The 19,851-nt window shown below is 44.0% G+C and overlaps 1 protein-coding gene across 3 annotated transcripts in view; it reads left to right on the top strand.

The window, feature by feature from the left end:
- Positions 1–19,851, top strand: part of LOC144113264 (poly [ADP-ribose] polymerase 2-like) — a 58,408-nt gene that overhangs the window by 4,838 nt on the left and 33,719 nt on the right. For 2 of the 3 annotated variants that reach the window (XM_077646246.1, XM_077646248.1), the window contains exons 2-8: positions 4,109–4,272; positions 11,004–11,328; positions 11,420–11,516; positions 11,585–11,668; positions 11,740–11,824; positions 11,917–12,055; positions 13,116–13,182. In XM_077646246.1, coding sequence (XP_077502372.1) covers positions 4,109–4,272; positions 11,004–11,328; positions 11,420–11,516; positions 11,585–11,668; positions 11,740–11,824; positions 11,917–12,055; positions 13,116–13,182 — 961 coding nt within the window. The remainder of the gene's footprint in view (positions 1–4,108; positions 4,273–11,003; positions 11,329–11,419; positions 11,517–11,584; positions 11,669–11,739; positions 11,825–11,916; positions 12,056–13,115; positions 13,183–19,851) is intronic. The other variant, XM_077646249.1, reaches the window with a different exon arrangement.

Raw genomic sequence — 19,851 nt, 5'->3', positions numbered from 1 at the left:
AGATGTTGTAGGCAGTAGCCACATGCAGTGGCTAAGCTGGTTAGCTTTGCTGCGCACTCGTGTGAGGTTCGCGGCGGCTGGCACATGTCTCGTGCTCGTGCTGGTATTCGCCTGGCTGGAATAAACTTGTCCAATTGGCATGACATTACCTGTAGCTAATCGTCCTGTTCAGTTGCAACGGGAACCTTCTGCGGGGGCAAGGGGGACAGGACGCTGATGCTGTCGCAGCGGCGTGGATTAATCCGAATGTCGCGGCAAATACGCGGCCAGTCATTGTTCCCCACCTACGAGGTATTTCCGGCGCTGGCGCCGAGATTTGGCCTCGCCATCCCAGCATCGCTTTGCTCCAAGCGCCAGAATTTCGCCTCCGGCGACGCCAGTAGCCGAGACGCTGATGTGACACCGAAGAAACCCTGCCGTGTGGCTAGGAATTTACAGCTGTCGCAGTAATACAATCTCAAAGAAATTAGGTACAACCCTCTCTGAGCATGAGTTACAATGACAGCCTTTAAAAATCATTCGTAATGGCTAGATAATTGAGCAGTGTGAGAGAAGTTTACATCTTTGAGAGCAGCGATGAAGCTTCTGATTGCAGGAGTGAGAGCGGCAACGACTAATAGAATCAAATAACAGTACTGACAACATTGTGGCGGCCGTTTTGAAATAAGTGTTTTGAAAACGAAAGAATCGCTATTAGCGCAGTTATATTTTTGTCAGGTAAGTGTGCGGGTCATACATGCTACAGCACTGGAGATCAGTTGGCAAAGATGGCACTCATCAGATAACGCTGCTTTAATTTCAGCTGACATGCTTGGCGCACCGTCAGATTGTTCAAGAATGTCCACGCAGACAGAAAAGTCGGCGGCGCATACTATTCTTCTGCAGTGTAGTGAGCAGCGTGAGAGAAGTTATTGATGAGGAAGCGGTGCGTTAAAAAAAAATTGCTTATGATGAAAGGAAAGGCGTAGTGGATATACCAGTCGTGCCGTGAGGGAAGGGATGAAGAGAGTGAAATAGAAAAGAAGCCGTAGGGAAAGGCTCCGATTTTATTTCAACCACCTGGAGTTCTTTAAATTGCAGTGACGTTGCACAGCACACGGTCTTCTTTTGCACTTCGCCGCCATCGAAATATTGCCCCTGAGAAGTTACAGGTCTGTTTGATCTGCCTACACTACCTGAACTAGTTCCCTTCAAGCTGCACTTCGCCATTTTAGTTGCCTGTGTGCCATTAAACACTACACACACACACACGCACGCACACACACACACACACACACTTTGCCATTGTTTCAGGAGTGTAGCCTAGCATCTTCTGCATGACGCCATTCTTTTCAAGCAAGTGCAGACCTAGGTCAGCGAAACTCTACACTTTCTCGACTGCCAGTGCCGCTTTCTTGCAACAGCAGACTGCACCATGGCAGTAGACAGCAGCAGACGACGCACTTCCTGAATACAAGTATACACGAGTGACACCATAGAGTTTCTATTACCTAGAGGGAAAGCTGGTGCCCCTGTCTATGGGAGTTTGCATGGAGCTTCCTCAAGACCACTTCAGCCACCATGGCTGCTGTTAGCATCATGGGCGGGTGCATAACCACAACTTTTGGCCAAAAAATAATGCAAAAATAAACATTGTTAGATAATCAAGAATGCCCTAACATTCAGTGCCCTGTCTATAAATTGCAACAAACGAGCAGGAAAAACATGTAAATGCAAAGTTTGCCCAAAATAAGAGATGGCTTGCTCTCTTATTTGGCCAACTTTTGCACACCACAGAAACTAATATTTCATGCTTACTAGGCGCAGTTTTAAAAAGAAAGGTGTTAAAAAACCGCTGTTGTTTAAACACTAAGAGGATTTAAATGGCATTTTGGAAAACAAACCTTTTATTGCCGTTATGTGCTGTTGCGTTTTGGTTATTATGGCTTTTGCACGCTATGTTCGCGCCAAAGTTGTCTGCGCACCCCTTGATGGCCCTTACCATGTCTGGGCGTTGCGCATATGGACTTTGCAAAGAGAATCATAAAGTACGAAGCGGAAACCCATCCTACCAAAAGTAAGTGCCGTGTGTGTATGTTGACAGTTGTGCAGCATGTGGGTATTTCCGTGAATTCATGAGGTCTTGTCTGCGTGCAATTGGCGGCCATTGCCTGGCTTCGGAATCAGAGATACTGTGTACTATAACGGAGACCTATGATAAAAAATATGCATGTTTCTTCATGCACCATCAATGACGACCATGTCCACTGATGCATGCAACCTTTTCTGATCCAGGCTAAAATGAAGCATGCGAATAACAGTGCATAAATCAACCGTGGAGTTGCGCTTACCATCTGCCTTTCCCTCTCAACCACATTTAAGATATTGTAGCGATAGCTACACTACGCTAGCACTTCAAGCCTTCAGCGTGGCGCTCCTTAAGCTGCGTGGCCGCCCTTGAGCTCCGTGGCAGTGCCGTGGCTGGTCACGTGGTGCGGAGCAGCTGCCGGCGGCACGGCGCGCCGCGAAACCGAGTGGGGGGTGAGTGGAGAGGGAGAGAGTGAATCCCCGTCTAGGTATTAAGATGAAGAAGAAACGCCCAGTGAAACGGAGCGGTGAAAGTCTTTGCAATTCGACTGAGTGAGTTCCACTCGGTGAGATGTAGCTATCGCATCACTCCAGGTTTAACTAGAGCTAAACCTAAACCACACCCATTTTTTTTCCAACACGATCCTGAAGAGCAGCTGATATATTCGCTCTTCTCTGAAGCTGCACGTATGCGCGCATACACGAAGAACAGCATTTTCAGATTGGGACATCTCAGTAACGCCACTCTGTGTTCCCGAAAAAATCCGACTGTCCCGCACCAGGTATACAGCTCACCGGCCTGTGATGCTTTGAGCGTCCATGGTGGCTGAAGTGCAGCGCCGCCAGCTTCCCCTCTAGGTAGTGGTAAGAAACTCTATGGGTGACACAGACACATCGAAGAGGCCAGCCAGCAAATCATGCTGCACTGGGTTCCAAGGTAGCAGATAACAAGGCATGTCTTCTCTGCACTCACCTCCTGAACAGTCACCCATGGCATATGGGAAAAGATGCTTGAAATCAAAATTCCTCTATGGTCATTGGCAGTAAGTTGCAGGTCATATTCTTTCATTTTTCTACACAGTAGCAAAGAAAACCGTGTGCAATACCATAAACAATACCATAAACACGACGACAGTGCACCAGAGGCAGAAGGTTTGCACAACTTCTGCACTTTGTGCTTGTTTCTGTTCGGCACAAGTGTAGCACTGTGCCTCCACTATTGAACTGGCATTGCATGAGTGCAAACTTTTTTGCATCACCATGAACTAGTCCACATCGTGCAGAGTGAATCAACCGGACCTTACGTTGACTCTTTGACCTCCGCGGCTTGTTGGAGAGTGCAACTTCCAATGCTTTTAATGGGCCATGTGGGGCTTGCGCGTTCTTCAAGACGGTGCCGTGGAAGGACGTTTGTAGTGTCGACTAATTTTAGCGAAGCTCTTCAGTTATCGTAAGGCTCTTGTTTGTGCTAGGCAGTAATAAATTATGAATAGCTCTGGAGGATGTATTCTAGCAGTGTGACTGTGTATAGGAGGTATGTGCATGAAATCGCTGCCTTTACTTGAGCGCCTAATGCCATTGACACAGAAAACCACTGGAAAATTAGCAATGATCATGCCTTTCCTTTTTTCAAGAATGCAGAGAATCTGTGGTCATTTGATGCTACTCATTCAAGAGCATTTAGGGGGATTTTCAAGAAGTTGGCTTCTGTTTCTTAGTCTGACTACAAGTATATTATGAACAGTAGTACAGTACACAAAGTAATTCTCCTTTTGTTGATGAGGCCCGGCACTGTTGATCAAGCCCACTTGACTCTATGACACCAAAATGACAGGTGGCATGACATTATGCAGCAGAGCATGCAGTGCCTTGGCTGTTGCTGCTGTTCTTTTGCAGGATGCAGCAAGGAGCTGGGAATTTTTATCTTTACATTGTTGGGTGTCGGCATGGCCTATTTACTGATCTGTTACGTAGTACTAAAATGTCTGTTTCTCTTCCTTTCTCTTCCCTCCCTCTTCTTCCTTTTTTTGTCTCTATGAAGGAAGAAAGAAGTGGAGGAAGTTATAGTAATTGATTCATCTTCTGAAGATGATGATGGCAATGCATCGGTGGTGTGTATAGAGTCCGATTGCACCAGTGATGACAGCGAGGAATTTACTTCATTCGAATCCATTGCTTGTTCCTCACTGACTGGAGAAAAGCCAAGTGAGTTTCACAATGACGCATATGAAAGAAAGATGAAATGCATGCAAATGTATTTGGAATAGGATGGTAACCTAAAGCAACACAACACAGGTGCCAGCATTTGCAATTTTCACTAAGTAACAAAATCGTTCTCAATGATACTATTTCTACTACGCTCATTATTTTAGCTCACATGAGCTTGAGCTATGCAGCTTCTGAGCTAGAAAAGCTCGTTGAGACATTGTTCTTTTCTTGCATGTTTGCTGCATTCCTTGTTCTTCTCTACTTCTTATAGCAATATAAACATATCCTGCATTTAAGTCAAGTTTTTGGAACCTAGTGATGCGATGTGAGTGCCGGACCAAACTTATCCAACACACTATGCCAAGCTCCTTAGTGTCTTGTTTCAAGCCAGGCTATGATGCTCATCTTTGTCAACCAAAAGAAAACTGTCGTGCCTACTTTTTCAGATTCTATCTCACACCCAGTACAGTCTGTTTTTGAGAGCGAAAAAAATAGCACTGGTAATAAAAGCAATAGGTTCTCAATTTGCGACTGGCCCCAATTGCCCTCATTTGGAAGCAAGAGGAGACTTGCTTGCAGTGCATTATAGCGTAACATTACCTGAGCTAGCTGGCTTATTTGACGCTCCTAATTATGTTGATGGTACTGAATAATCAAAGATAAAATTGTTTCAAATCTCAGATAGTTTCAAATCTTTGTTGCTAGGTGGTTTCAGCGAGGGGCTGTGCAGCTATACCTATGTTTGCCATGCTATCAGCTTAATGCCTGATGGAAGTTGTAATTGATTTGGGTTCTGATCACCTCACTGATGATGGCAATAGACCTGTGATATGCATCGAGCCTGATTCTACCAGTGATGACGATGACACTCCTATGTTCGTTGTGGATTCTGATCATCCCAGTCATCGGAGCGATGATGCTGTTGCCCAACAGAATTCTCATGATATCGCCGACAGGATGAATCAGTTATGTACACCTAATTTATTGACTGGAAAAAAGAGAAGTTTCACAATGATGCATGTGAAAGAAAGATGAAGTGCTTGAAAATGTACTTGGTATAGGATGGTAGCACACAAATGCTCTCAATCACAACGTTCTGTCGTCATGAACACCTGAGCCAAATAATATAATTCTACATGCAGCAGAGAACTCGCAATCATGCACGAAAGTTGGAGAGTCCTTTCCGTTGACATTTTCATGCTTGCACACTCTTTCGACTCACACTCCTGAGTATTTCCGTTAGAGATGGCTGCTTGTTGGATTACTAATTGATAGGCACGCTGGAGGAGCACTGACCTCTGAGTGTGCAATAAGTGACGAGAGGAGAACAAAAGATGCGAAAACACTGAAATTCAAATTTTGGCTACAGATAACTCAGCTTCTACAAAATGCATAAAAAAATTCCTGCTGGAGGATATTTGTGAAGCGGCGTCTTTAATTTTCCAGGAATATCGCATTTTTTTTGGGAGCCCCTTTTCAGAGCCCCTTTAAAGTCCTCAGTCATATGCTGCAATTCGGCCCTTGCATTAATTGCCTAGGCAATATCATCAACAAAGTACCCCCACTCATCCCGACTAAATTCTCTGAGTATACCCCCTATAAACGCAGCGAAGAATTGGTGTCTTCTTGTCTGACCCTTCCCGATTGCCATTTTATCATTTTTCCTGGTGTGTAATAGGGTCATTGTGCAGTACCTGTAAGTATTTTCTAGAACCTTTACTTATGCCTCCTTCATATTCTGGTTATGCAATGGCTGCTGACGTTATACACCTGTCACAAGGGCACTGCAAAAGCCTTTGAGAATCAGGTCCTTATATCAAAAGGCGTAAGGAGTGCAGCTACACGGCACAAATATTGCGTCTTTGCCGCTAAGGGCCTTAGAGGCGAAGGCACCCGTCAGGGACCTGTGGAGCCCAAAGGTGCGGCCTTCGAGAACCTGCAATTGCAGTGCTGTGTAATGTCAAAATGTAAAAGCAATGAAAAAAAGATAGATGCAGCCAACTATGTTTGAAGACATATTTTAAAAAATACGAAAGGTGTGTCTGGCCTTGCATTTTGCACGGGTATTTATATTTTATGCCCAGCTTTCAAGACAGTAAAAGTGTTGCGTGCCCCTGGTGGCCAAGGCAATACACAAAACCTGCCGGTGCTGATGAGAGTAGCTGTTGTAGTTCTTTTAAGGAAGCAATTAGAATAAAAAAATTGTTTGAGCTCAACGAATGAACAGAATTCCCCACTTTAATATTAAGAGACTCGCTTTAATATTAAAAGACTGTTTCACCTTTGGGCTGCGTCGTGTAGCTGCATCGCTGCTCCTTTGAGCTTTCGGTCCTTTGGTGAAAAAAGGTGCCTTTGCTGGGAAGGCCTTTTAGGAATGGCGTGTAACAGGGGTATTAGCCTTTGGTTGAATGATTGGCTGGAATGGCTGATTGTATTCTGGTTACCTATGTGGAGGCAGATTATATTTTTTGCATTTCTCTATAACCTGGTTGATGGTGCGAATATGGTCCATTGTCAAGTAGCCTTTTCTGGAAACCCCTTGTAGCATGATCCTTTGGTTGACTGAAGTCTAAGGTTGAGCTAATTCCATTAGAGATTACATTTGTGAATGCCTTGTATACAACAGAAAACAAGCTAGTCAGCCTAACTTCCTCTACATCCCCTTTCTTATAGATTGAAATAATGTTTCCATTCTTCCATGCTTCCTGCAAACTTGAGGTCATGAGGCATGGCATATACACGGCGGCAAGTTTTTGTAACCTGATGTCTCTTCCATTCTTCAACAAATCTGCAGTTACTTGATCCTTTCCTGTTGCTTTTTCCCTCTTCATTGCTTCTAAGGCTTTCCCCACCTCCTCCTTTGTTACCCATGGGATATCTGTTTCCTTGGCCCCATTGCCTTTTTCATTAACGTCATAATTATTTCAATTTCGGTACAAATCTGTGTAGAATCGCTTGGCTACTTTTAACTATCCTATTCATATTGCAAATGTACATCTGATTTTTTCCCTTGCCCAGTTTTCTTTATGTCGCTGTTAGGCTTCCTTATTTCTTGAGAGCTTGCTCAATCCTCTCCATGTTGTGCTTCTTTATGTTGCTTACCTTGCTCTAATTGATTAGCTTTGATAGTCCTGCTAGCTCCATTCTATCTATAGGGATCATGGCTTTCATGCTCTGGCATTTCTTAATTAGATTATTTGTCTCCTGGGAGAGTTTGCCAGTATCCTTTCTAGCTTCCTTACCCTGTAATTCTGTTGCCTACTATACAATTATATGGGCACAGAGGTAGTGCATCCATCTTGTGTGCAAAAGGCTTGTGGTTAAGATGCTTATGCCATCGCAATTCTCCACTGGTTAAAACAAGAAAAAATTGAAGTGGTAATGAAATTCTTCTACCACAGTTAGGGTGCTTGCTGCCTGATCCCGGCGACAATTAACAGAGCCAAGGACCAGGGATGTTATGCTAGCCAAGGTTCATCCACGTTAGTAAAGCCGTGTTTATACTCAGACTTCCTCGGCGTGCAGGTGAGCGCCGGCGGTGGTCAGTCAAGTCAGGCTAACGACACCACGCCAGGCACGAATTCGGCCCTCCTACAGTCCAACTACTTTGACGCAGCGCAGCGGCTGCTCCAGGAGTAGCGCATGCGCAGAACGTTAGACGCGCCATCTCTCGTATACTTGCGAAGCAGCGCCGCCCCGAGGAGAGGCGGAACCGGTCTGGCCGGGCCGGGGGCGGCTGGCGCACTCGACGCGAAATAAAGACATGCTCCAAGTCTCAGCCAGTGCGGTCAGAGTGCGCCGAAGCCACCGAATGCGTCTGAAGGTCAAGCGCAGTTGGAGTATAGAAGGTCTCACTTTGGCCGACGTGACGTTGCCGTGCCGCGCGCGCGCATTTTGTAAGGCTGGCTGAGAGAACAACCTGCCCTCACATGAGGATAGTATTTGGACATCCTGGTGTATGCAGTACTTGGCCACTCTGGTGTAGTGCTGCATCAGCACCTTTATAGGGGCTCTGAAACGCCTTCCGAGGAGAGTACATCAACTCGCTTAATCACTGCACTGCGTTGCCATGAAACCCAGAGCCAAATAATACTCTTCTACACGCAGCAGACGACCCACAATCGCGCGTCAAAGTTGGCAAGCCCTTTCCGGCGACTTTTTCATGCTCGCACCCTCCTCCGTCCCCCGCATCTGCATAGACGAGGTGATACGTGGCCGTTGGTTAGATTTTTTCAAGCCGCTTATCTCCGACGGGCCGGGAAACTCCGCTCCCAGAGGGGAGTCGGCGAAGGAGCGCCTACCTTCCAGAGTGCAAAAAGTGACAAGAGGAGAGGGAAAGGCGTGAAGACGCTGAAATTCAAATTTTAGCTACAGATAACTCAGCTTCTACAAAGCGCATTTAAAAACTCCTTGCTGAACACACTATTCGTGAAGCGGCGTGCTTCAATATCCCAGGCACGCCGCAACTTTATTGGAGCCCCCTTCACAGCCCCTTTAATTTCAATACAGCAATTAACCTCCAGTCCTCATTTCCCCAGTGGCTGCAGTGCAACTGACCAAGGAAGTGGCCAGGCCTGTTATGCTGCAGAAGGTGTTAAGCATCTCTGGGTCCAGACAGGGCAACGCTAGAAGCTGAACCTGGAAACGTTTAATGCAAGAACATTATCCATGGAGGCTAGCCTAGCAGCACTACGCAAGGAGCTATCAAGCATTAAATGAGATATCATAGTTGTTAGTTAGGTTAGGAGGACAAATGAGACATATAACAATGGTAAAGAGTGGGCGCACATTCTGCTTACAGCGGTTTAGTAGCGAGGCAAGAACTGCAGATGTATGATTTTTGAGAATGAGGATATATCTGGTAACATCAACAAATTGTTCAACATTAACAGAAGGGTGGCAGCTTATGTAATTAAGCGTAATAAGAGCTAAGCTTAATAATAATTAATTTAATAAGTTAATATTATTATTAAGTTAATAATTACGCTTAATAAGTTGAAGGTGGTTCGGTCTTACACACCTATATTCAGTCATGATGACGAGACGGTCTAAAGGTTCTATGAAAATGTAGAAACGGCTGTGAGTAAAGTAAGAATGCAGTACACTGTACTGATGGGCGACTTCAATTCCCAGGAAGGCAAGAAGCAGGCAGGCGACGAGGTAGTAGAAGGGGCACATGTTCTAGAAATAGCAGCTGGGATCTATTAGTAGAATTTTCAAACTGAAATGGTTTGTGAACAGGAAATGAGCATGAAAGGGCCTGAATGGAGATACCAAAATTGAAATAGACCTCGTGGTATGCATCCATGCTGGCATGATGCAGGATGTGTAGGTGCTAGGCAAGGTGAGATATAGCAACCTTAAGGTAGTAAGGGCTAGAATTAGTCTAGATTTGAACAGTGAGCGCAAATAACTACTGAGAAAGAAGCAGATAAACTAGTTCACGGTAAGTGGGAAAGTGCAGGAATACAGGATCTCACTTGAGAACAAATATTTTGCTTTAATCAAGGCAGGTGACCTTGACCTTCCTGTAAAAGCAGTGAAAGCCCGTTATACTTAAAGGGGCTCTGAAGCACCTTTTGAGGAGAGCATATCAACTCTCTCAGTCACTGCATTGTGTTGTCATGAACACCTGAGCCAAATAATACACTTATGCATACAGCAGAGATCCCACTATTGCGCGCGAAAGTTCTCAAGCCCTTTCCGGCGATTTTTTCATGTTCGCACCCTCCTCCGTTGCACATGTACTACAAGGCTATTGGTTAGATTCTTTGAGACATCGGGCAGCTACCATGGGTCGGCAACTTTGCTCTGGGAGGTCGGGAAGCACCGCCTTCCGGGGAATTTTGGCATGTCTTGGTGGTGGGGCCAGCGAAAGGGTGCCGACCTTTCAGCGTGCAAAAAGTGACGAGGGGAGAGGGAAAGCCAACAGACACTAAAATTCAAATTGTGACTACAGATAACTCAGTCCATTAAAAAAAAGTTTTGGCTGGAGAATATTCGTCAAGTGGTGTCCTTTAACATTAAAGGCACACCACAACTTTATTGAGAGCCCCTTTCAGAGCCCGTTTAAAAGGCATGGGCTGGGACGCTTTATTTTTAATTTTTTGTTTAGTAAAGTACCACTATCTTCAATGAATGAATATACAGGCAATGGATGACAACCTTACCAATATAATCAGTGTGAACATTAATTTCTCTGTAAAAATTAATGCACATTTATGGTAAATGTGCGCCCAACTCGGCGCTATTTTTGTATGGGGTCGGCACACTGTCTATTACTGTTATATGTTCAGATAGATCCTGTTGCATAACCATTTGCAGTTACAATTGAACTAGTTAAATTATGTCTGCCCTGCTCTGAGACAAATTCTAAAGAGCCTGCACTCTATCAGGTTCGAGTCATTGACCCAGTGGCGTTTTATCAGCCCAGCCATCAGCAGTATTTGCTCAAAATGTTTATTTCCAAAACTTTAAATTCCTTTAGCAAGGCAAAAAGTGGAGCTGGTTAGTGAATTATCTACAAGTGAAATGGCTTACACAGGATGGACCAGAAGATTCGTAGCACCTTGTTGTCTCTCTTCTTTTGCTTGTGCTCTCTTCTGTACCAGTGCTGTAGTCACCTGTAGGTGTTATGTTGCTTCATGGTGCCACTGCCCTGATTTATTTTATGTTCATCAGCTAATTTTTTCTCCTGTTTTTGTTTTGTTGCCTTTATTTCTAACCAGCAGAGAAAGAGCCCCAGGAGAGACCTGCTGTTGAGGATGTAAAAAAACCCCCACTAGAAGTGGTCCCGCGTGTTGACCCCTTGTGCACTTGCAAAGGACCACTCTTTGTCTATTCAAACAGCTATGGATTCTACAATGTCATGCTCACTCAAACATGCTTGGAAAAAAATGTGAACAAATTCTATACAATGCAGCTTCTTGTAAAGCCACATGATTGCAGCTATTACCTTTGGTGCCGCTGGGGTCGTGTCGGAGAAAAGGGAGTTTTCTCACTGATCTCCTATGGTGATGACCTCTTCAAGGCACAAGTACTGTTTGAGAAAAGGTTAGTCACTTTTTTATTAGTCTTACTGAGAAATTTTAATGATGAAGTTGTTTTACGTTTTAACTGCTGTGTCTTCTTTCTTGTGTTATAGATTTCTTCAAAAAACAAAGAATGAGTGGTCCAAACGATGCAGCTTTACCAAGTACAGTGGAAAATATTATATGCTCAAGATGGACTACACGGAAGAAGTGAGTACATGCACGTAATTACTAGAAAGTCTGGAATACTTGTGCTAATGCTCATCTTGGTCTTCAAGGGTACTGAGAGTGAGAATATAGAAAAGAGGGTTGTTGATCTTGCCAACGATACTGTCAAAAGCAGACTTGAGCCAAGCGTGAAGGTAAGTACTAGTGTTAAAGAAGTTCCTCTTTCAAGAAGCTTGAGTCGGTCTCTGCATTATCGATTTTCCAGGCTCTCATGACATTTATATCTGATGTCAAAGAACTGCAAAAAATTGTCATTGATATGAAATTTGATGTGGTCAAAATGCCATTGGGTAAGTTTTGTTCAACTTAATTCAGACAGAATGAAGGCATACTATTAGTTGGACATCTTGTACTGTAGTGACTTGTGTGTGATTATTTGCAGGCAAGCTTACAAAGGAGCAGATTCGTGAAGGCTACAAGGCACTCTGCAAGGTTGAAGCTTGCATCAACAAGAATAGTAGCCAAAAGGAGTTGATGGATGCATGCAGCGAATTCTATACCTGCATTCCTCATTCATTTCCGTAAGAGAGAGTACTTGCTGGAACTGCATGTGGGTGATTTCAGTTTGTTCTGCAATGGCCAGCTGATTGATATCTTTAATTTACTTATTTTATTACAAAGTTAGCAGAAAATTTTGTGTGCCAAGTTTTAGAAAAAGAAATAAACTTCACAAGAACAACTAGGTGCACTCACAAGCATTTGTAAATTCGCTCCAAAATTTGAGACACCTCACAAAATAATTTGTTTATTCACAACCAAAGTATGCAGAACCAGCAATATGCACGAGTGTAGAAGTCTGCCTTTTTACAATAGTTCCTTTGCATTTTTTTGTTTCTGTGCAAAACTAGTGTATACATTTGTGCAAGGGGCCGCTCCCCCCCCCCAACTTGGCAACCAATATTTGAGCAAAATAGTCTGCAAAGAGTAATTGCGTTTCACATGTGTATAATTTTTATTGTACAGCACGTTCTCTGGGGAGCTACAAGGACACTGACTCCTGCCTGTGAAACCCAGTATGATCGTGCCATTGACGTGTCATTCCGTTCACACTCTGCTGAAAACATATATCACACAATGGCTTCATCATAATGCAGCAATGCCTTCCCGCAGGCCGTCGTATCATCTAGTCTTGCAATGCTGTACTTTTATGAAACATTCGCCAGACTCGGGCTAATTGGTCATGCAATATGTGCTGTCGTACAAATGGAGAATGCATAATCTCGAAAAATAAGTCGCGCCCTTTACATGAGTGTATACAGAATTGCAGATCTTTTTTTTTGTTTGAGATGTTTGTCATTAGGCATAATGAGAAAGGGAGAAGAGAAAGTTAGAGGAAAGAGTGTAAATAAGCCTCTCCTAAAAAGTGGCAAAAGTTCTCGATAAAGCGATCATCAAGAGAAAAAGGAATTAACTCCTCAAGAACAACTAGGTACAGATCTGTTAGCCCCAGTCATTGTGCACCCTCATATAAAGATGTTAAGTAATGATGTTGACTTGCCACCCTATGCATGTTTTTATCTGAAATAACCTATGTGCTGTGCTTTACCAACTCATGTAGCGTTAGAGCATTTATATTTTCAGACGATTACAGAGACCTGAGCTGATCCAGACAAATGAAGAGGTTCGGATGATGATGAGACTGCTGGAGGTGGGCTCACAAGATAGAATAATGTACAGCTTCAGTAAAAAGTTTGTGGGGCACAATATTAGTGAAAAACATAATTTCACTGCCATCTTTGCTCACAGGCTGGAATTCTTGCGTGCAGCCTAATTTCAATCTTGTCAGTTACACAGTGCAATGTTAAAGGTGCACTAAAGAGGAATTTGAACTCGTCTTTTTACTGTGGGAACTCTATCTACACGTTCCGGGAATTCTTAGAAAATTCAAATTATTGTCCTGTGCGGCCAATTGCCCTAATTAAATCGGATTAAACATCCCGGCTCGCACCTTTTTTTTATCTAAATGCAGTCGGTAGGCGGAGTCAGCCAATGCGTGGAGTGCTTTTCAGCCAGTCCAGTGGCGACTTCGCTTTCGCTTTTATTTATTTTTTTAGGTTTCTGTGAATAAACAGTCTGTCACAGACAATATAGCTGCAAAGTAGGCCCACGAAAATAAAAATACTCGTGGGCTCTGATTTACGTATCACTCCTCCGATGGCAGAGTGGCAAGCCGCCACAGGACTGGCTGGCACGTTGGTTGACTCCTCCTACCTACCGCGTTGTTTAAAAAAAAGGCGGGAGCCGGGACGTTTAATTCGATTTAATTAGGGCAACTGGCCTCACAAGACAATAATTTGAAGTTTCTAAGAATGCCCGGAATGTGTAGATAGTTACGCAGTAAGAAAACGAGCTCAGATTCCTCTTTGTGTACCTTTAAATTGTAGAATAATGTGCACTGGACGTAAACAAATTAAATTTCCTTGCAAATTTTACCTTAAATATGAGGTGGTGGGTGTACAGTCTTGGCCATAATACTATGGAGCACGCTTTAGCGATCAAATTGCTCTCATGCTTTACTTGGCAAGAATTCGGAGCAACTTAATACATATTCTACCAAATGCTACTGGTGTGCTCATGAATATATCCAAAAAAACATATTTTTCTGTAGAGCACGTGAAAAAAGTTTAAATAATGAATAATGCTTTGTATTATTTTGGCTGCTCTTGTACGAGGTGTAGCTACATGGTACCATGGCATGCTTTCACAAATTAGTAAATCGGTGCAGCAGTTTCAGACTATTTGTTTATTATTCAAAAGCAACATTTTAGGTTATTGCCATTCAAAAGTGTAAGTCAGTGCAAAAATGAAATCTGCTACACAAATTACATTTGTCATGTAGAGAGAGTTTCAAGCCATATCAGAAATTTTCTCTTTAGAAAGAACTTTCTTTTTCTTTTTTATTTACTGACACAGTTATCGGTAATGAAAGTTGTTCTTATTAATAGTTCATAAAAAAGGCATTACAAATAAAGTATTTGTGAATTATTTTACTATAATAACACAGTCCACTGCACAGTGGGCGAAGCTACACCAAAGCTTACAACCTAGGTCAAGAATGGCTATTGGCCTCTCAGTATTATCACATTAGCAGCAGTGCCTGCATGCCAGGTTGGCTATCCTAGCAGTGTGTGTCACTAACAAACTAGGCTTATATAGCACAGAAGAGCCACCTTGAAATGCAGTTTGCAGTTTTATTTTCTGGGCGACATTAAGTGGCTAAAAGCAGCGCGACCTCGCACTTTTTGCACATCATCGTCACACAAAGCTGTTGGTATAAAAGTAGAGTTGTGCCAGTCAAAAGCAGCGCACTCTACCCACTGTTAAGGTGGCTAGAATGGAGAGGTGTGAAAACCGGCCAGGGAAGCATAGCCCCACAGCGCACCGATGCCGTGTGGCGGCGCTGACGGCAGAGGCCCGGTAAGGTGCGCAGCCGAAATGAGCTCGTCGCATAGGCTAAATTTTTACCACTGAGGCGAAAATGAGCTTGTTTCGCTTATCGCGTGTTTTCTGTGAGTGTCAAAGAATGAATCTTTAATATAAAAATAATGTTTCGTCAACTCACATTATTATTCCCGTGAAATATACTGCTTCACAAGCACAGTTTGCATTGCATAGCTGGAGTGAAGTGCATTTTGTGCGTGCACATTTCGAGACGCTGCCTAGGATGTGAGGTACACCCGTAGTGGAAAATTTCGGAATAATTTCAACCATCTGAATTTCTAAAACGTGCACTGACTTCTACATTGCGCCACCATCGAAAAGCAGACATTACGGCGAGAAGAGCAGGCTGTAAGGGCTGTAATGCGTGCCACAGGACCTCGAAACTACACTCGCATTGGCTGAAGGTGCCCCAACGCACAATCCAACCAGTTTCTGTCGGCGCTTGCGAACCTGTAGCATGGTAGCATGTATGCCATCTTGACGCTCATATAAGCAGATCCCGGAACAGGGGGCGGGGGTCCCTTAACATCAGAAATTTTTTCCAGTGGGGCAGCGCCCCCCGTCTCCAATTGCTGACACTTGGATCAGATATTGCTGACAATTAATTGGAACACTTCAGTTCTACGACTCCTTTAATGCAAAGCACAGTGGGGCTGAGCTACTTGGTACTTGGCTTCGTAGCCAGTTGGAAAGCAATTTGTATGAGTAACCTAAACCAGTCATGTCCCAACAGAAGTCGACAGTCTGACCCATGTACATGATCACGATTAGCAGAATTTAAACAAACTGTGGACAAACTTTTTTATTGCAATTGATCACTACTCGTGCATATTAAAGCTTAAGTTCCCATTTCAATTCGGTTTATATTGCCGTGAATCTTTGCATTGTTTGTTCGTTCGAACTCAAAATTGCTGGCACGTGGCTTTATCATTTTGTTTTGTAATGCGAGATGCGACCAGACTTATTTCCATCGATCGTGGCCACGTGCAAATGTTTCCACATTTTTCCAGATTGTTGTAGTCGCTTTTGGTTTCTTATCTCGAAGGTTCCTTGTCAGCTTTAAATTGAGCACGGCCAAGTACTGCAGGCATTCAGTCCGATGACCGCCGAGCACGCTTGTGGCTTTCCCCACCGCTGAGTCGTTCAGTTAGGGGGCGCGAGTCAGCCCCTTAAACAGTTTCTTTTGGGAGTTTTTTCGTTGTCTTCCTGACTGCTGGAGCGTCGTCACCACATGTGACAGTTTGCATCAACCTTTGAACTTTAAAAAATAAGAAATATTAGAAATATAAAAATTATTGTATAAATGAGCATTAAATAAATAACAAAATAAGCTCGAAGTCTTGCCCCCTCAAAAAAAAGTTCCGGTGTCCCTGCATGTAAGCAATCTTCGACGATTACAGACAGTGAAGCAACACATCTGGCCATGAAATCGTTTATTTACAAGTTAGAGGGAAAACTTTTACAGAATTCGATCTACAACACACAAGGTTTCAGTGTTTTCCTTTTCATATCACTATCCTCCTGATTTATACCCTGAAGCAAAAAGCGAACCCTTGTGAGGCAATAAAAACGTACAAAATGATGCTGTCAGCACAACAGAATGTTCAGAACAACCAATTTTTGGCACATCACCAATTGAATGAAGAATCTCTGCCGCAGCTCCGGCATGCAAGAGCGTTCGGCTGAACGCATGCGTAAGTTTGTTTTCAAGGACGTTGACAAGATTGTAAAATGATACTGACGGATATAAAAGGCCCCAAGGCCCCACTCATTAGTTGCCTCAGCTGGAAGTTCTTTGGGAATGTTGCCTTTATCGCAGAGACATGCTCGTCTGCAAGTTTCGCAATTAGTTGTCAAAACACACTTCCTGGCCACATAGCCTGCAATGTAATAAATCAGCTGCGCATCGCTGTGTCGCACAGCATAGCTGTGATGGTCTACAGCCACTTCAACGTTTTCCACAGCCACTTTTCCGTTGAAGGCATCTCGCCCTCTCATGATAAAACGCTGCTACAGACATTCCAATACAGGCGACGAAACGAACTGAACTGCTACGGCGTGTGCAAGGCTGACGCGGCTGGCTGAGATTACCATGGATGGATGGATGGATACGACTGAACCCTTTACATCGGGCGGTGGCTCAAGCCACCTAGCCATGTCTTGTGAAATTTTACTCCTGTCTTGCTTTTAGCCACCAATCAGATAACCTTCGCTTGGTTACTTCTAACCTCTTAAAATCCACTTTCCCTTCACTATCCCTAAACCCCAATGCCTTGGGTAAGTCAGCCCCGCTGCCTTCCACTGTAGGGTGAAGCCCTTTACAGAAAAGTATCAAGTGTTCAGCCGTTTCCTCCTCCTCTCTGCACGCAATGCACAAAGTGTCTATCTCCTGGTACCTGACTATACGTCTTAGTCCGCAAAACTCCAGTCCTGGCCTCAAACAACAAAGAACTTCCCCTACAATTATCATAGATATTTTCTTTGACAATTTCCTGTTTAAAGGTCCGGTATGTTTCCAGTGCCGATTTCGTCAGCATCCCTGTTTTCTACAAAGCTCTCTCTGTTCCTTTAACCTTTTTCTTAACCGATAATTGCTGATTTGCCCCCTTACTGTTGTCCAGATATTTGCTTGTCAATTTTCTAGTTCGCTTTCTCCATTTCGTGTCAACATTCTTTATATACAGGTATCTGAAAACTTTCCTAGCCCACCGCTTTTCCTCCATCTTTCTCAATCGTTCCTCAAATGCTATCTTACTGCTAGCCTCTCTGCTCTCGAAAGACGCCCATCCCATATCACCCTGTACCCCCTGATTTGGTGTATTGCCATGTGCTCCCAAAGCTAACCTCCCTACTCCCTGTTGCCTAATTTCCAGCCTTGCTTGAACATCTGGCCTCATACACAGGACCGCATTACCGAAGGTCAGGCTAGGGACCATCACCCCTTTCCAGATCCCTCTTACCACCTCATACCTATACAGTGCCCTATTTTTCATGACAGCTGCATTGCTACTAGCTTTATTCATTACATATTTTTCATGCTCTGTCAGATACTCAACACTGTTATTTATCCACGCCTCTAGTAGCAGCGCCACATTTCCCCTAGCGGCATCGGTGCGCAGAGGGGTCACGCGCGGCTGAGAGAAAGCGCCGCGGTCTTAACACCTCCCCATTCTAGCCACTCTACCACTGTATTTGCTGCATAGAGTGTCGAGCAGTGCCGAACCACAAACTCCGCCGATGCTCCCTTTTGGTCATTCTGGGCGGAGTGATGAGCGCCAAGTCCCTCCGCTCGCTGAGGAAAGCTCCGACTTCAGACTTTAACTTCAAAAACACTCCCTCTACAGGGTTAAAAAATGGGCTGTAAAAGGCGGCCCCTTGATCGAGTGCACCGGATTGGTCAGGCTTGCTTGTTCCGCATGGCTGTGAGCGGGAGCATTGTCAAAAATAAAAAGAGCTTCTGAACCAGGTTCTTCACTTTTTACAGAGGCTGATATGTCGTTTAAACATTCGTTGAACATGACCCAGTGAGCCTTGTCTACAGTCATCCAATGTATGACACCATTTGCTGACATGCAGGCCGTAATGTTAAAGGACTGTAGACACCAAATTTTTGCTTGCATGCTTTCTTCTTTCAAACGATGCGTTATACATTGGTATACAATGAGCACCCCATGGTATTCATCTGTGACGGCTAAATAATTTATAATTGAATTTCTTGACGCTGTTTCGGTTTCAGTTTCAACTGTTGAACGATGGCTGTGACGTGTAGTTGATGTTTAGGTCATGTGAGGAATGAAAAATTGTTGATAGGTCATTTTTTGTCATTCCAGGTCGTGAAAGAGGCTGCCTGAAGTGTTGTAATGAATTAAAACTACATATCAGTGATTATATTAGCATTTTTCTAGTGAATCAATTGACCTAAACTCCAACTACACGTCACAGCCATCATTAGGTTGGTAAAACCGAAACCAAAACAGCACGAGAGCAGAAATTCAATTATAAATTATTTAGCGGTCATGGGCGAATCGCATGCAGTAACCCATGCATTTTAATGTCTAATGCATCATTTGAGAGAAGAAAAAATGCAATAAAATTAGGTGCCTATAGTTCTGCAAGGTTTGCTCCTTTGGTGCCAGCTCTGCACAGCAGGCTGTCCCTTAACCATGCAGCCAGAGGTCCTCGAACACCATACATTACAGTTAGTCCCATTTACATAAAACCTGCACAAGTGGGGTCCTTCACACTGCAGCTGCTGTGGCGTATGCTTTGTGGCTGCGTTTCATGTCTTCTCTGTTCCGGTTGGCTGGACTCTGAGTCTTATCTAAATTCATGGAGTGGCCGTGCGCATCCAGTTGGCAATGAGTGCTGCTTGTGCTGATGGCAGTGATGAGCAATTCCTCTTCCATTGTTAATTTAGCGTGTAAGCAGTGGTGTTGTCTACAATATTTTTTATAGCCACTGCAACCTCATTTTTGAATTTCTTCGAAGCTTCACCTTTCTTCAACTCCTCTCGGTCACTACAATGGGTATTGCTGTCTTTAAATTGATACCGAGCGTGTCTGCTATTTTTTTCGCATCTCCTCCACGCCCGGATGCGTTGAGAATTCTGGCCATGTCATGTTTGAAGACTTTGCTGTTTTTTCTTCACGGTGCATCTGGAGGCTTCAGATTAGGACATCAGAGCACGGCTCATCGGCTTCCATGGAAGAAACTACGTGCGCGTTAATGTACCTGCGAGATGAATGAAAAGGCGCAAACTACCGCCTGTTTATAGGCACCGTGTGCATCTAACTCCGGAATGACACACATGCCACTAGCGGTAGCGCGCATGTCCAGAGCGAGAAGGCGGCGTGAACTCACTGGAGCGGCAGTGAGC

This window comes from Amblyomma americanum, chromosome 1 (assembly GCF_052857255.1).
Source record: "Amblyomma americanum isolate KBUSLIRL-KWMA chromosome 1, ASM5285725v1, whole genome shotgun sequence".
Taxonomy (NCBI): domain Eukaryota; kingdom Metazoa; phylum Arthropoda; class Arachnida; order Ixodida; family Ixodidae; genus Amblyomma; species Amblyomma americanum.
Note: the sequence above shows the minus strand (reverse complement) of the source record. Positions and strands in the feature narration are given on the sequence as shown.